Below are 16,498 nucleotides of genomic sequence, written 5' to 3'. Positions count from 1 at the left end.
TTTCAAACTATTTAATTTTTTTTTTCTTCCATTCATTCAAGTTTGGACAGGTAGCGTCTTGACTTTTTTGAAAGAAAAAAGGTTGTCAGTCCATCCATAACATCAAGTGCTATTAATTTTTTTCTCATTAAAAAAACATAGCTTGTCAGGCTGTTAGTTTATAGCATCAAGTGCTATTGATTTTTTGGACTTGTTAGATACGCATTTTATTATTCTTTTACTATTTTATTCAGGGATTTCAGACAATTATAATTTTTTGTAAGTATCAGTATACACTTATTTATAAGATATACAAGAAATTTACCTAAATTCGCCTAGACCGCCTAGGCACCTGCCTAGCTGCCTAGGCGCTAGACGCCAGCCCGCCGTCCAATTAGCGCCTAGCGTTTTTTAGAACCTTGCTTGTATGTTATCTTTATCTGATGCAGAAGCAAATCACCATGCAAAACATGCATGTAAACATGATTTGTAGTTTCTATTTGACTATGGATTACTAGGCACATACAATGTTTTTCTCAACAAGAATAGAAGCAAAGTTAGCATAAGATATATTGGTGGGACAAACAAGTAGTATCGTGTCAATTTTGGATATTCACTTCAACTGTGTTTCTTAAGTTGTATCATGTCAATTGTAAAATTTTAATCTTTAGTGCATTTGAAATGACAAAAAATGAGTGACCCATGAATGACTTACATATTTGTCTCGAGCAACATCATTGATCCAATGACCATTCTTGTCTTTGTGAAAAGCACCCCAATTATCAATCACTGATAATGAATCTCCTTTCTGCTTAATAATGAAAATACTAACGTGAGAGTGCATAATGACAACTCCTTCCTTGTGGTGATACTTTTGTTTCATCCTATTATTAGCATTTGCTTTGAAAGCTCCTACAGTACACAAGTGGTACATGACAAGCAAAAGAAGAGTTAGTATTGTAAAGGTGTACAATTTGGGAAGCTCCTAACTCCAAGACTTGTACATATTCATATATTTGAGTTGTACATATTTGTTCAAATGCAATAGAATACCACTATCTAACATATTCTCCAATCAATTAGAATCTAATTTTTGTAAACACTATATCCAATTATTTTTGCTCTCGTTCTCTTGTAGCCGTTCTCAAATTTCACCAACCTGAAATGTAGAACTAAAAGCAATGAATAGCCTAGTAAATGTAAACAAGCTCTGCATTCGATTATGCCTAATACCAATAAAATACATGTAAAAGCTTGTGAAGAAGCAGAGCTTATTAATCAATATAATACAAGTACAAGCTCTTCATATATATATATATATATATATATATATATGTACATATATATTAAAAAAAGCTTATCAATGAAGAAGCATAGCTTATTAATCAATATAATACATGTACAAGCTCTTCATATATATATATATATATATATGTACATATATATTAAATAAGCTTATCAATGAAGAAGCAGAGCTTATTCATCACAAGCTCTGCATTCAATTATTCATCACAAGTTTATATATATTAATACCAATCACAAGCTTATGTATATTAATACCAACAAATGCATGTAAAAGTTAATATATGCTTATATATTAACTTTTAATAATAAAAAATGCACTGCTCTATGCCTATTTCATTTATTACAAAATCAACTTGTGATAAAAAAAATTGTTCTTCAACTATATAAGAAAAAGTTGGCATCTAACTTGGACATATATTAGAAAAGGATGTATAGAATGCGTACCAAAAAGTGGGTGGTAGCGTAAACATTATCGCATAGTCAATCCCAGTGACTCTTAGGTCTCCCATTCCACATCCGATCATTTGGGAGATTAGCTCTTCCTCTTGTAGGTGTTCCACATCTACCACAAATAATACCTATTATCAAGCATAAATATATAAAAGTGAGTGCTTGAAATTATTATGAATAAACTAAACTAAAATCAAACTCACAAGCAGCTTATTCCGCAGTGTCATCTTCTGAAGGTGGGACCTTCATCCATTTCTTGTAGCAAACTGGTGAGTGAGCCCAAACAATATTCCTTATCTCAGTAGTGAAAAAACCTGATACTACTAGATCACTTGGAACTTGAAGTTTGAAATAAAAAATGACTGGCATATTCTTCCCATTATTTGCCTCCAAAATATCATGGAGGCGTTTCCCACATGACTTTCCACGTGTCATCTTTTTGGCATTAAAGTTAAAATTTGTCTCTAAAAATTAAAAGAGAACATATGTGTTTGATTAATTTTATAACTTATTTAAAACAGCATTAAAAGATTAACTCCTAAAAAAAACGTTGAAATAATTGTAAGTAGCTTTTCTCAAATACCAAAGTTTATGTCTGCTAGCTCTTCTGGTGAAGAAGCAGATGGTGGTGGTGAAGGTGGTAGTGGCGGAGGTGGCGGAGGAGGTGGTGGTGCTGGAGGCGGAGGTGGCGCATTCCTCATCCATTTCACCCTCTTTCCTCATTGAGTAGGAGTTGTCATCTAATAAATTAAAAAAAAAAAAAAAAGTAACAGACTATCATAAATAATTATCATTATAACCATATAACTAATAAACATTAATTTATTATAAATAATATGACTATTAATAAAAATATAAACAAATATACTATTGGAGAATATAAATATTGATTTATAATGTACAGATCTTATTGTAATACCTTGAAAATTTTACAAAATTATTTGGATATTCATGTTATTGTTAGGTGGAGGAAATCAGAAATAGATCGATTTATGGTTATGAAATTCGAATGGGGAAAATGTGAAATCCTGCTTTCGGATTAAAAATTAATTATGTCGTATAATTTTTCGTTAAGTGGGGAATGACGAAAAATGCCCTATTTGGTTAGCGTAATTATACAAAGATGTATTTTATCCTCATATATTTTATAGTAATTCTTGATATATTTGAATAGAGGACAACCCTACGAGCATGTAGGTGCAAACGGATCTTAATTCGAGTTAGAACAAAGAAGTTACGAGCCTTAGAAGTAGTGAGTCCTTTTAGACACGTGGACTTACTATTAGTAGTAATTCTCTATAATTAGACAGCCAAAATTAGGAAGTTTCCAGAAAGAGGAAAACTGACCCAAAAGCCCCATAAACCCCAACCTAATTCGCAACCTAGTTGACTCCCGCAACATCCTATTTTCTGACGCCAATTCCGGCCAACTCCGATGGAGTTTTTCGACGCCACCACCACCACCACCTTAAAGCTCTCACTCCCTTCTACAAAATCCAACCAAGAACCACCTTGATTAGCGTGGCGGTGTGAGGCCATAAAAACCGATGAAAACCAATGGTGCTCCAGCCATCCTTTTCATTTTTCCAGTGAATCGGCAAAGCAATGGCCGATGCCACCACTTGAGTTTTGTAGCCCATCATCCCAGGAGTAAATCCCGGCCAGCTTTGATCCCGTTGGACTACCGTGGGAGACGAATCGACACCGGGACGCTTTAGGCACCAACCAGTTTTATCAGCAGAATTGACCTTCTTCCATCCATTTTTGGACTTTGTGGCAGGTATAAAACTTGTTCCTCCTATTGAGCTTTATCTTCCTGTAAATTTTGGTAGAATTTGGAGTTAGACGAAAACGTGGGTTTCCAGTCGCAAGAAACCACCACGCGGCAGCGCGTGTGGCGGCGCATAGGGGAGAATCTGTTTGCATGGATTTTGGTCAGTGGGACATCCTTGATGTCTTGAGCCCATACCCAAAGTCCGTTTGTTGAAATTTGATGCAATGATTCGAATATTCAAAATTTTGGATAATTGTACCGTCGTACGATTTTTTCGTAATTGACGACCATTCAATAGTTGATCGTCACCAAACTTGTTGACCGCCACTCAAATGTTGTGATTGGCGGAGATTCAACCATTGGATCGAAATGAAATTTTAGTATGTTGTTCTAAAAGCGTAATGTGAACTACAAATGGCTTGATCCTTTAGTAAGGTACGTTAATGAGAAGGTTAGACGTAGCCATAATAAAATACTTGAGATTAATCTTTTAGTGAAATTTGCTAAGAAAATGAATAGTAATTAGCTTCCGGATTAGAAATTTCGGGTCGTTACACTTACCATAATCATTAATCTATATCACAAGTTGCAACCTCTTCCTCCTCATTCTCTTCCTCATCTTCCTCATTCTAATTCAATATTAACTTCATCATCGTCGTTCGAGATTGGTCTCATGAAAATTTCATTTTCATCTACATAATCATCATCGTCTTCATCATTATCATGGTCCTCACTATCTTCATCTTTCTCAGGGACATCCCAAACATGCCTATGTTGAATCTTCTGCACAACTTTCCAATGATGGCCCAACTTTAAGTCATCAATGTAAAATACTTGATGTGCTTGTCTAGCTAGCACATATGGTTCACTATCGTACCACCGATTATTTACATTGACTGATGTAAGATGATAATCCCGAATAATTTTTTTCCTCTGGTAACTGTATTGTACCAATGACATTTGAAAATAATCACCTTCTAACCTCTTATAAATTGTACTTTAATAACTTTAATTAATCTGCCATAGAAGTTACACGATTCACCATTATGCGACCCTGGCATCATTACCCCACTGTTCTATGTTGTACGATTTTGATCAACTTGTGCGACCAAATAGTGAATGCCATTCACATTACAACTTGTGTATTGGACAATACGTCGATCCATACCTTAGGCTAATGAAAGAATTTCTTCACTCACTAATCTAGTTTCTTGATAATACAATGACATGGACCGTTGCCTAAACCAGAGTACATTTGGTCAAATTCTTTCTATATGATAGAATCTGCTGGATCTCTCATTATGTTTGGATCATTAACTCTTTTATCCTTGTGCCACCTCATGTCTTCACTCGTATGTCTCGACATGAACAACCTTTGTAGCTTGGGTTTAAGTGGAAAATATCGTCACACTTTTCTTGGAACCTTTTTTTTTTTTTTTTGCTCATAATGACTATCTTTATACTTTGGCACATTACAAACTGGACATCTATCTTTCTTTTCATATTCTCACACCCCAATCCAAGACTTTTCAATATCTTCTTGTACTCACGGAATGATTCGGGAACACTGTTTGGTTTAGGACACATCTTCTTCATCATTGCTAGCATCTTATCAATGGCCTTGTTTGTCATGTGATTATCAACTTTGTTGTGAATTAACTCCACAACATAAGACAAAACTGTATATTGATTTCATCCAAGGTATAGTTCCTTTTGAGTTTCACGAAGCAACATATTATAAGTTTCAACATCTACCCTAAGAGCATTGGTCATATCTCCGCCCCCACATGGTATCTTATAATTCTGGTTCACATGGTGACAAGCATCGTCAATGAATGATTGGACCCCTTCTCTATATTCGGAACTTAGGGGATTCTGACAATGAATCCATTATCTATCCATGACGTCAGATCACTTCAATACTAGTATTGGGCGCAAACTTTGATATATTCTAATAGGTTGCCATAACAAATTTTTAAAAATTTGTTAAGATAGGCATATAATATAGTAAAGATGAATGTCAATAAAACAAAGAAAGCAAAAATAGGCATACAATATAGCAAAAATGAATTTCATATAACTGAAAATTCAAGATCAGCAAGATGCTAAAACAAAGAATGCAGGCCATTAAGCATTCGCACCCATCTAACTACAATTTTTTTTTAAAGCATGCCATTTACGTATTCACACCCACATTGTAAACCCTAATTTAGAAATGTATATATCAAAATCATCCTAAAATTTAATTAAACAACAAATAGAAAAATCTTCTACCACAATAACACGAGTGGGATTTCTACTGCTGAGTTTCTCTGTATCTTGAAAACTCAATACAAAAAATAAGAAAAATTTCAAATTTTCACAGTTAAGACAAATTTACAAGAGAGAGATAAAGAAAAGTGCAGTAATTTCAAGAGACAGAGAGAGATTTGAGTACCTTTTGAGAAGAAATTGGGAGAAAAGATAGTTGAGAAACTAGGTCTTCTTAAATTAAAGAGAGTAGAGTATGAGAGCAAACAACTGAGGTTTGAGGAAGATAAAAGAGTGATGCAGTCATGGCCACCAATAATCCGTCGTCGGCAAAGTGGGGTGGGAGTAGAACAGATGAGTTCTAATAGGGGCTTTTCATTTTAATTGTTTTTATGTTTTTTTTTTTTTTAAATTTTTTTCCCTATGCCTTCAGGAAAACAAATGGTGATGAATTGACTTTTCTCACATACCTAGGTGGCTTAATCTTAGCTTCTGTGAAGAACCCAATCTTTTCGTCACCGAGTGAAAATAATTGGGTAGCAAAATTTGGCGCCTAAAATATTGTGAGGAAGTTAGGATTGCTATGTGGCGAACAACATTTCAAAAATGTTTCGTATCCCACACTAGTATGTGTGTAACGCTTTTTTTAAATTCCTCACTTATTATACTAAATTGTGATGAATTTATAAGCGTAATATAAAATGTTGTCACCAATTCTATGTTTTTTTTTTTGTAGCGTAGCAAGCCTGATATAGAACAAATGGTTCCTCACATTTCAATTCCCAACAGAGCCCATTCTTCCACTGATGCCGTTGCACCCCAAGAGATGGCGCCCAACCTCCTCGGTATATATTTCTTTATTTTTCATTTATTTTTGGTGATGTAATTTGTTAATTCGTTAGTTGTAAGTGGGCTCGTTTTAGTTGGTGGGCCAGGAAATTGGCCTATTATCTCCCTTAGCCCATTTCCCTTTTGTTCTTTCAGGTTTTACATATGGAAAACAAGATGACGCTTGATGGGAATGCAAATGCAGGGAGTGTATCGTAGCGATCAACATGAGGATTTCATGTACGAGGATCAAGATGCGCATGGCTTCCCCGTGATGAGAATATGTAAGGGCTCGCGGGTGGCAATATCGAAATTATACACACCGGACTGCTGATTGACCTAAAGGAAGAAACGACGAGAGTGGTTTCTAAAATTGTTTGATGGTCTAGGTAAAGCTAGATTTCCGAAAAGCTCATGATATGCTGCTCGAAAAAAACTTGCCAAGCATCGTTTCTTGATGATAACATACAAGCGGTTAAAGTACACCTTCAAGATCGGAAGAGCAATGGAAACAGGCGACGGGGATCCCCAAGACCAGCAAGAAACACAGCAGTACCTCGCGGATTCGGAAAGAAGAAAATAATACGCAAGTTGGTTGCGAGTTTGTGATGACCAATGTCTAGCCATACACTGAGAATGCAGAAAGGCGAGTTGCTTTTGTTAGCTATGACATTGAGGAAAAAGCTCTCGCTGTTTTCTGTCAAAATAATGAGCTTATGCCTTGCCAATTGTCAATGAATACGAGAAAACTTACCAATTATCATCTCAGACAGAGAGGGTAAAAGATGCATGAATGCTCTCTCAAATTCGGTAGGTTGGCTTTACATTTTTTCAGCCAAAATCTCCATCTGACGCAAAAGACTAGAGACATTTACAACAATTGGAGGTCAGAATCTTCGCGCTTTTGCTGCTTTTTCGATGGCTATCAAAGGAATTCATTCCTTCTGATAAGCTCCTAGAAATGCTGACCAATCATGAACATTTAGCACACCCTTTCTAGACTGTATAGCTCACTTCTAATCTTGTAAGTTTGTTCTAAACAATGACAAGTGCTTGTGTTCATAAGATCATTCTGCATAACTCTGCAAGAGTCCCGAGCAGATTTGGAATCCATTCTTTGTCATGTGCCAACATAAGGTCCACGGTTAGGGACAAGAGGGGCGGACGAGTATCTCCATTGTCTACAAGCTAAACATCTATCTGGCTTGACTCTGTTGTCCGGGATACAAAATTTGCAAGACCAAATTTTAAACTTCACATCCTCTTTTAACGTCCCGCAGGCTGAACAGCTCAATGTCAATGGCTGCAATAACTTCAACGCATTAGAACGCAGGTTGATGACCGCATATACTCTACAACATACAAGCGAGCACACACAAAGACAGAGAGAGAGAGAGTTTCATATTCAATTTTTTTACAAAAACTATGCATAGAATAACATTACCTTTTAGCCAAAATGGTCCTTAAGATTTTCATAACACATAACTTTGATTCTTAAGATTTAAAATCATTAGAAGTTATCCTTGAGATTGTTCACGATCCATAATTTTGGTCATTCCATTAAAAAACTCCGTTAAGTGGTCCCTGAGCATTTTAACGAAATAACGAAAATAATGGATGGTGGACAATCTCAAGAACTAAAGTTATGTGTTATGCAAATTTCAAATACCAAAATTATGTGTTTTGCAAATCTCAGGAACAAAGTTATGTGTTATACCATCAACTTAACGGAGTTTTTTAACGGAATGATCAAAATAATGGATCAGTGAACAATCTCAGGGACCACTTCTATTGATTTTAAATCTCATGGACCAAGTTATGTGTTATGCAAATCTCAGAGATCATTTTAGCTAAAAAGCCTTACCTTATTTAATAAAGCGCACATACTGCAGTTCAGTGCTTGATCATCAATTTCTTCCCGACCTGGCTTCGGTTTAACAGAAGTCTGGGTAGAGATTCCATCAGTAAATGTGAATGGTTCTGCCCTTTGAGAAGTTCCAACATTCCCCTGTACTTCAATGTCACCCTCCCAAGACTTGGACCCACACCATGAATCATCATGCAATCTCCATTCTGCAAACGTAGCAACAGCTTGTACTGGGCTCAAAGCCTCCTTAATGTTGCTATCCCCACCTAAACGCTTAGGCCCTGTTGGTAACAAATCTCCAAGCCGTCCTCAGATTTCCCAGCAGCCAGGGCAGTCTTGTGAATAGATGACAGAGGGGCTTGACGGGAGAAACCACCCAAACGTCTACAAGTTAGACACCAACATAAAAACCTTTAATAGTAGTAGGATTTGACGAAAACCTTTTGTCCAGGGATAAATCTGCAGCAAATTGCTTGAGCCTTCTAGGGCTTATATTATACAACAAACACACACATTGATATACAAATGCACTGCAGGTATGTAGGTCCCGTGAATGTATATGTGCATTAGTAGTTGTTGGAGAACAATTTAGAAACAAAAAATAACAGAAATACAGAAGTTGAAATACTTATACTTTATTATTCAAAGGCACTTGCAATACATAATGAAATTACACAATAAATACAAAAATTAAAATGATACTAACTTGAATGAATCAAAGGTAGATGCTAGTGCAAAAGTTTGTGCTTGTGGTTCTACAACGTCTACTTGCCCAGGATACAACAACCTAATTCTACAACCCGCACTAGATTATAAAATTCTAGCAAATTGCTTTGTGTGTTTACTCTCTTGAATGTTTGTACGGAAGATGAGGAAAGGAAAAAAATGATATTCGATGGAACTGAGGACTCTAGTTATATAGGCTGTTTCATACCTCTTCAAATACCTTTTGGATGTATCTGAAGCTATACAACTCTTTGGAAAGAGTTGTGTCTATTAATCAAAACGTTTTTAATTAATTTAATTAACAACTTAATTCGAAATTAAAAGTAATTGATGAGATTAATTTTAATTCCTTAGCCCCAAGGCCCAAGGTCCTTGTCTTGATTAATTAATATTAATTTATATTAATATTATGGTATAATCATCAAGCCTAATTCACATAATTAGTGACCCAAACCTCAATCCTCATTCCAAATAGTCCAATACCTAATCACTAATAAAAAGGACTTGACCTATATAAAGGCCTTTGACAAATTGTCTTTTCCCGATGTGGGTCAATGGGAGCTCAAAACTCCATCAGTAGTAGGGGTGGAAAAAATTCCCGAAAATCCCGAACCGAACCGAAAAAATCCCGATCCCAAACCAAAAATTTCCCAAACCAAAATTCCCGAAATTTTCGGGATGCTATCCCAAACCAATCCCAAAATTTCGGTATGGGATTCGGGATTGGCTTCTTGATATTTCGGGAATCCCATACCAAACCAAAAATATATATAATATTAATTATTATTTTATATATATATATATATTTATACATATATATATTATTCTTTTATAATTGATGCTAGTAGTTTCTATTTCATACTCGGCAACCTGGAATGCCCTACACTTTGCATATTTTTCATATTCTGTTTGATATTCATGTGGATTTTATTATTGCTGCTACTAGGGCTGATAATTTCAGAATGCTTGATTCTTTTGTCTTTCAACAGATTGCAAAAAGGGTTTAATTAATTTGAATTTTGACTATGATAAAAATAGTCAAGCATGCCAGTGTTCAATTAAATGGTAGTGTGAATGAAATGAAATTCCTAGTTCATGAATGTGTTCTTGAATTATATATTTGAAGAACAATTCATAATTTCATATTTCAATTTGGGATTCCCGATTTGTCCCAAAATCCTGAAAATATTTCGGGATTCCCGAAATTTGGGATTCTCGAAAATTTGGTTTGGGATTGGTCTTCAAATTCCCGTCCCGAAAATTTTCGGTTTGGGATTCGAGATACTAGTTTCGGTATGGTATCCCATACCGAACCACCCCTAATCAGTAGTATGACCATTTAACAAGGCTTCATAGGACATTCCGAAAAGTGAGTGCTTTTGAGTTGCAATAATTTGCTCTAGAACTTAGGTGGTTCACTTTAGATCAATGCAATTAGTAAAGTATTATAGACAATAATGTGCTATACGAAGTGCTGCTAGTCACAATAGTGATTCAGAAAAAAGGCACATATTATAGACAAAAATGCGTAGTTTTGTTAACACCACATCTAATCCTTAAGATTAAGATGAATTCTCTTATACAAGTAAAAACCTTAATAAGAAAATTCTATATGTGTATGACATCGCAAACTATAGAATTCCCATCAGTTAGGACGACCTTCAAATAAAATAAGAACCAATTTCAGTCAGATGTAAGCTTTGAATTCATGTATAAACCATACTCCAGACCAGTGGCCAAGCTAAATAGGGGCAAGGAGTGGCGACCGCCCCTCCCCTTGCCAGAAATGAAGCCTAGGAGTAAGTATCCGCCCTTCCTCTCATCGAAAATGAACCCCTGTTTTCTGCTGCTGTTGCGCAGGCGCTTCACGCAGTAGTTCAGTTTTCTAAAAACCCCAAGTCAAACGACGTCGTGTTGGACGTAGAAAAAAAAAAACCCCCTTAAGTAGAACAGTGTCGTTTGTATTCATTGAAAAACATAAATAAATAAGACTGACATATGGGGACCACTCGTCCAAATTAACCTTATTGGAGCCTCCATGAACTAACTCGAGAAGATAAGTCAACCTTTAAGCCACTGCCCAGATTCCCTCTTCACGCCTTCGCCGTTCCCCTCCAAGTTCCAACCTTCAAGCCAAGCCACTGCCCAGCTTCAAAGGCTTTCATAGCTTACTTGAATTCCTCTCCAAAACTTAACAACAACAATATATAAGCTTATAGCTTACCTGAATTCCTCCAAGCTGGCTCTTTCATCTTGATTGAACCTCCAAATGACATGATTGAAGTCAAGAACACTTGAAACGTGAGATTAAAGTCTAGTTTGTATAAAATCCTGAATTAAAAAAATAAAATTCCAAACCTAATTGCATGTCCAAATCCTTTACCTAAACTTGTTTGGCTCGACTCACTAAATCCATAGGCGAAAACCTTTTTTTCAAATCGATGAGCAAAAAGAAAGTTACGAATTTTCAATGATTTTTTATAGGGAAAACAGAGGGAAGCTAAGCTTTCCGAAGAAACCGAGATTGATAAGAATATGAAGAACCAGATAGCATTCTGGTTTAAAATTAAACCCACATGCCTGACTAAACTTGTATCTTTTGGGACTTTGTAATGTGGTGAAACTAGATTTCACCTCATAAGAAATTATGAAGATGCATATTACTTTTTCATCATTAAAAAAAATACTGATATTTTTGGTGAATTTCGAGAGTTGTGAAAACTATAAGTTAGTGTACAAGCTTTTTACATTGGTTTTGGTGTTACCGGTTGCAACTGCTTCAGTGGAAAGAGCATTTTCTACTATAACGGTTGTGAAAACACCATTGCATAACAAAATAGGAGATCAATGGTTGAAGGATAGCATAGTTGTTAAATTGAGAGATATATTTTTGCTTTTATTGATAATGAGTCTATTATGCGACGTTTTCACAATATGAAATGTTGCCAATAACAATTGTAATTTGTTTATATTGATAAATTATTATCGACATTAATATTGTCTACTATATATCTAAAAGGATTTAGTTGTCTACATTTTTGCACCCTCTTACCTTTTTATATTTTGCCCCTCCTTCCAAATATTCCTAGCTTCGCTACTGCTCCAGATAGTTCTTAACCAATCTAACGGCATATAAGTAGATACTGTACACGACACAAGGTTCAATTGGGTTTGAAAGTGCGATGACTGCTTTGCTTCGAGACGACGTCGTTTTGATCGGCGGACTCCACCGAGTTGCAACTACAATTGAATTTCGTGTTTAACGGCGGAGATCCAACTAGGCATTTACCCCATCGACCCACACAATTACGATCTTACCCCTGTATTTCATGAGAAATCGGATCCTCGTAAATTCAACGGCTAGTGATTGAGTAATGCAGATGGGCTTCTATTACTCACGGACGCATGGGATTGACGCATTTTGCCGCTAAATAACGATCTTCCAACTGAATGTTAAATCAAGAAGGCACTGTCTTCCCTCCCCCTCTCCCTTTCTCTCTTCTCAAAGAAACACTGAGAAAATTCTCTCTCCTCCAGGAAACGCCGGGAAAATCATAACGATGGGGAGGCCCATATCGTTCTGTCTTCTTCTGCACTCGGCGTTCTTGTTCGTGTTTCTCAACGCCATTGTCGCCGACGCCCGGACGCGCAGCTCGCACCGCCCTCATCAGGGTAACTGAGATTCGCTGCGCTCTCTCCGTTTTCTTTTGATTCGTACCGAATTTCTTCGTTCTTTTTGGTTTTATTTTCTGAATGCATGCGAGGAGTTAACTCTCCTCTGTTTTTTGTAGATAGCTATAAGTTTGATTTCCATGTCGCATGCTTTCAATTCTTGGAAATTTGTCTTTTCAGTGAGTTTTCTGGGTTACCAAACAGGATAATTCTTCTCTGTTTTTTACAAAGCCAAGTTACTGAAATTCTGTTTGTTTGCTATGAGTTTTCTTGGTAAACAAACAGAGGGTAATTTCTGTTCCATATGTGTTTGCTTTAATGCCTCTTTGAACCAATCGGAGTCTGATTCTTTTTTGTTCTATCTGCAGAGCCTAGTTACCTCAAATTTGTTATCAACGCCACCGATTTTCCAACAGAAGATTATTACGACTACATTATTGTAGGAGGTGGCACTGCAGGATGCCCCTTGGCTGCGACATTATCATCTAGATTCCGAGTGCTCCTGCTCGAGCGGGGTGGGGTTGCTTATGGAAATCGAAACTTGATGACCAGAGAGGGTTTCTTGGCCACACTCATGGATGTCAACTCCTTTGACTCGCCTACTCAAGCCTTCACATCCGAAGAAGGGGTCGCAAATGTCCGAGGCCGCATTCTTGGAGGCAGTAGTGCCATAAATGCTGGTTTCTACAGCCGTGCAGATCAGGACTTTTACACCAAAACCAGTGTCGATTGGGATCTCCGAATGGTGAATGAGTCGTACGAGTGGGTTGAAAGGGCAATTGTGTTTAGGCCAGAGCTGAGGACTTGGCAATCGGCAGTTCGAGATGGGTTATTGGAAGCTGGTGTTGAACCCTACAACGGGTTCGATTTGGAACATGCGATGGGGACCAAGATTGGTGGTTCGACATTTGACACTTTGGGAAGGAGGACACAGTGCCGCAGATCTTCTCAAGTATGCAAATCCACTTAACATCAAAGTTGTGACTCATGCCAGTGTGGAGAGGATTCTGTTGGCTTCAACTATGCCGTCTCCAGCATCAAGGCAGTCTGCAGTGGGTGTTGTTTTTCGTGACAGAGTTGGGAGTATCACCACGCTGTATTACGTGAACATGGTGAGGTTATTCTATCAGCTGGTGCCATCGGAAGTCCACAGCTGCTTCTGCTGAGTGGTTTTGGCCCAAGGCCTTATCTTTCGTCATGGGGGATTCCAGTGGCTCATCATCTTCCTTATGTTGGGCAATATCTCTATGACAACCCAAGAAATGGCATCTCAATTGTGCCACCATTTCCACTGGAGCACTCACTGATACAAGTTGTGGGAATTACTGAATCAGGAGCTTACATTGAAGCAGCCTCCAATGTTATCCCTTTTGCATCACCTGCAATGTCTGTGTTCATTCGGACACCATCCGCACCTCTCTACCTCACTGTGGCAACCCTCATGGAGAAGACCATTGGGCCAGCCTCAGCTGGTTCTCTGAGGTTGGATTCCACAGATGTCAGGGTGAACCCAATTGTTCGATTCAACTACTTCAGCAACCCGGTGGATGTGCACAGGTGTGTGAATGGGACTGCGCAAGATTGGTGATATACTCAAGACCAGGTCTATGGAGGATTTCAAGTTCCAGGGCTGGTTTGGGAGAAAAGACTTTAGGTTTGTGGGACCTGCATTGCCTGTAGACCAATCGAACTATGAGCTGATGGCAGATTTCTGTCGCCACACTGTTAGCACCATATGGCATTACCATGGGGGCTGCATTTTGGGGAAGGTGGTTGATGGTGATTTCCGGGTCATTGGTACTGATGCTCTCAGAGTTGTCGATGGTTCAACATTCGGTATATCACCAGGGACAAATCCTCAGGCTACTCTTATGATGCTTGGGAGGTAAGTGTATCCACAAAGCACTGCTAACAATGTCATTGCATTTGTAATTCTGCACAATTAAATGTTTTCGAAAACTGACTACTTTCTTTGATCCAATTTTGGCAGATATGTCGGGCTGAGGATAATGAAAGACCGAAAGGAATATAAGATGATCGACTGATCATCTATTATATTTTGACATACTTAGCGCTGATCATCTATTACATTGTTTAGCAGCTGCGGTGTCATTTCTTGTGGATGAAGAATAGATGGTGCTTTCGGGTCCGAAGAGTTAGTATGTTGGTTCATTCTTTCGTATAAAACTGTGAACTGGAAGAGCGAATTGTACAGTTTTCTGTTCGAAATATTGTACTTGAAATTTCAACCTCTGGGATTAATTAGGGTTCTTGCAAAGCTAAATTGTTTGGGAGTTTAATCCTGTTTTTGAAATTTCACAAGGAATGAGCACTTCAAAATACACGAGGAATTAAGACCAAGTCTGTTGGGCTTGCAACTTTGGGCCAGAATGCATCTCTTGGTTCCTTTGGGCTTTTATTTATGATACAAATCAAAGTATATATGAAAGGCTTATTTTTATCTACGCTTTTTGGAACTCTATTTTGATCTCACTTTGCCTCTTATAACTCAAAAGTCACAACTTTAATCCATGAAACTCAATATTTGTTTCACTTTGACTTGTGAACTCTCTCTTCTCCTTGGAATTTATAGATCGCCTCCTAAAACATATGTGGGACAAAACATCTAATAAGATTATGCCAAATATGCAATAAAGTTGACCATAAATCTCTAGTATGTGTTAACATTCAACAATATCAAGTTTTAGCGCAAAATGGGATCAAAATCGAGTTCCAAGGGGCAAAGTGAAGCCAATGTTGAGTTTCAGGGAGTAAAGTGACAACTTTTAAGTTATAGAGAGCAAAGTGAGATTAAAACCGAATTCCAGGAGATGTAGCTAAAAATAAACTTCCATAAAATCAAACAAATACAACAATTACTTCTACTTTGACAAGTATAAATCCATGCATGTCACGGTTTGTCTGTGTCTCTCTCCTTATATACGATACACTTGCATTTCACTATTTCATATCTTTCTCACTCTTTATTTCATTTACTCATAAATCATAATCATTTTGGTGAAGTTTTGTTTCAAGTGATTTAAAAACAAAACCAGGATTGTGGAATTAAAAAGCAAATACAACGTTGGCTATTTCTTGCAGTAGGTGTACCTACTCTCTCTTTAATAATTTGTTTATGCAACTTTGTAACAAGAAAGATGCATGCACTTGCTCAAGTTCACGGGCAGATTCACATTCAAGCCCAGCTCATGACTCATAATTTGTCTTCCAAGACTATAGGTATCTTAGTCTAGCTTCTAAATTAATTAATTATATTTGGTCAGAGAAATAAACACTTTAAAATAAGAACAATAATAATTAATTGAAAATTATAATCGCACAAAGTGAGAGAGAAACTTAAAAATAAGAACAATAATAACATTTTATATAAGAACAATAAACAACGTTTACTGTCAAGTGATGTCACAATCAATAATGCAATGTCGCATGGAGATGAATTTGTTCATATTATTGTATCAAAAACATCTAATAATGCTCTATGATGTGAGTTTTTATCATAAAAGGTCAAGGAAGCTTTAACCACATCCAAGTTTCTTAGAGGCAGGGGCAGATGGAAATAGAGACCAAGGAGGTCACAGGACCACCAAGTCCGAAAAATATACATGTTAAGGTTTTCTAAGAACCCT

At 37.0% G+C, this 16,498-nt stretch overlaps 1 protein-coding gene across 1 annotated transcript; it reads left to right on the top strand.

Moving 5' to 3' along the window:
* Nucleotides 1–12,654: 12,654 nt before the first annotated feature.
* Nucleotides 12,655–15,236, top strand: LOC103931741 ((R)-mandelonitrile lyase-like). Its single transcript, XM_009341261.3, is given in 6 exon segments — nt 12,655–12,851; nt 13,220–13,779; nt 13,781–13,931; nt 13,934–14,424; nt 14,426–14,736; nt 14,842–15,236. Coding segments are annotated over 6 exon segments (1,680 nt in total). The 5' UTR covers nt 12,655–12,739; the 3' UTR covers nt 14,897–15,236.
* The last annotated feature ends 1,262 nt before the right edge of the window (nt 15,237–16,498 follow it).

The sequence above is a fragment of a genome, unplaced genomic scaffold (genome assembly GCF_019419815.1).
Source record: "Pyrus x bretschneideri cultivar Hongxiangsu unplaced genomic scaffold, Pyrus_bretschneideri_v1 Contig37, whole genome shotgun sequence".
NCBI lineage: Eukaryota > Viridiplantae > Streptophyta > Magnoliopsida > Rosales > Rosaceae > Pyrus > Pyrus x bretschneideri.
The sequence above is the reverse complement of the archived record's forward strand: the minus strand, read 5'-3'. Positions and strand labels throughout refer to the sequence as shown.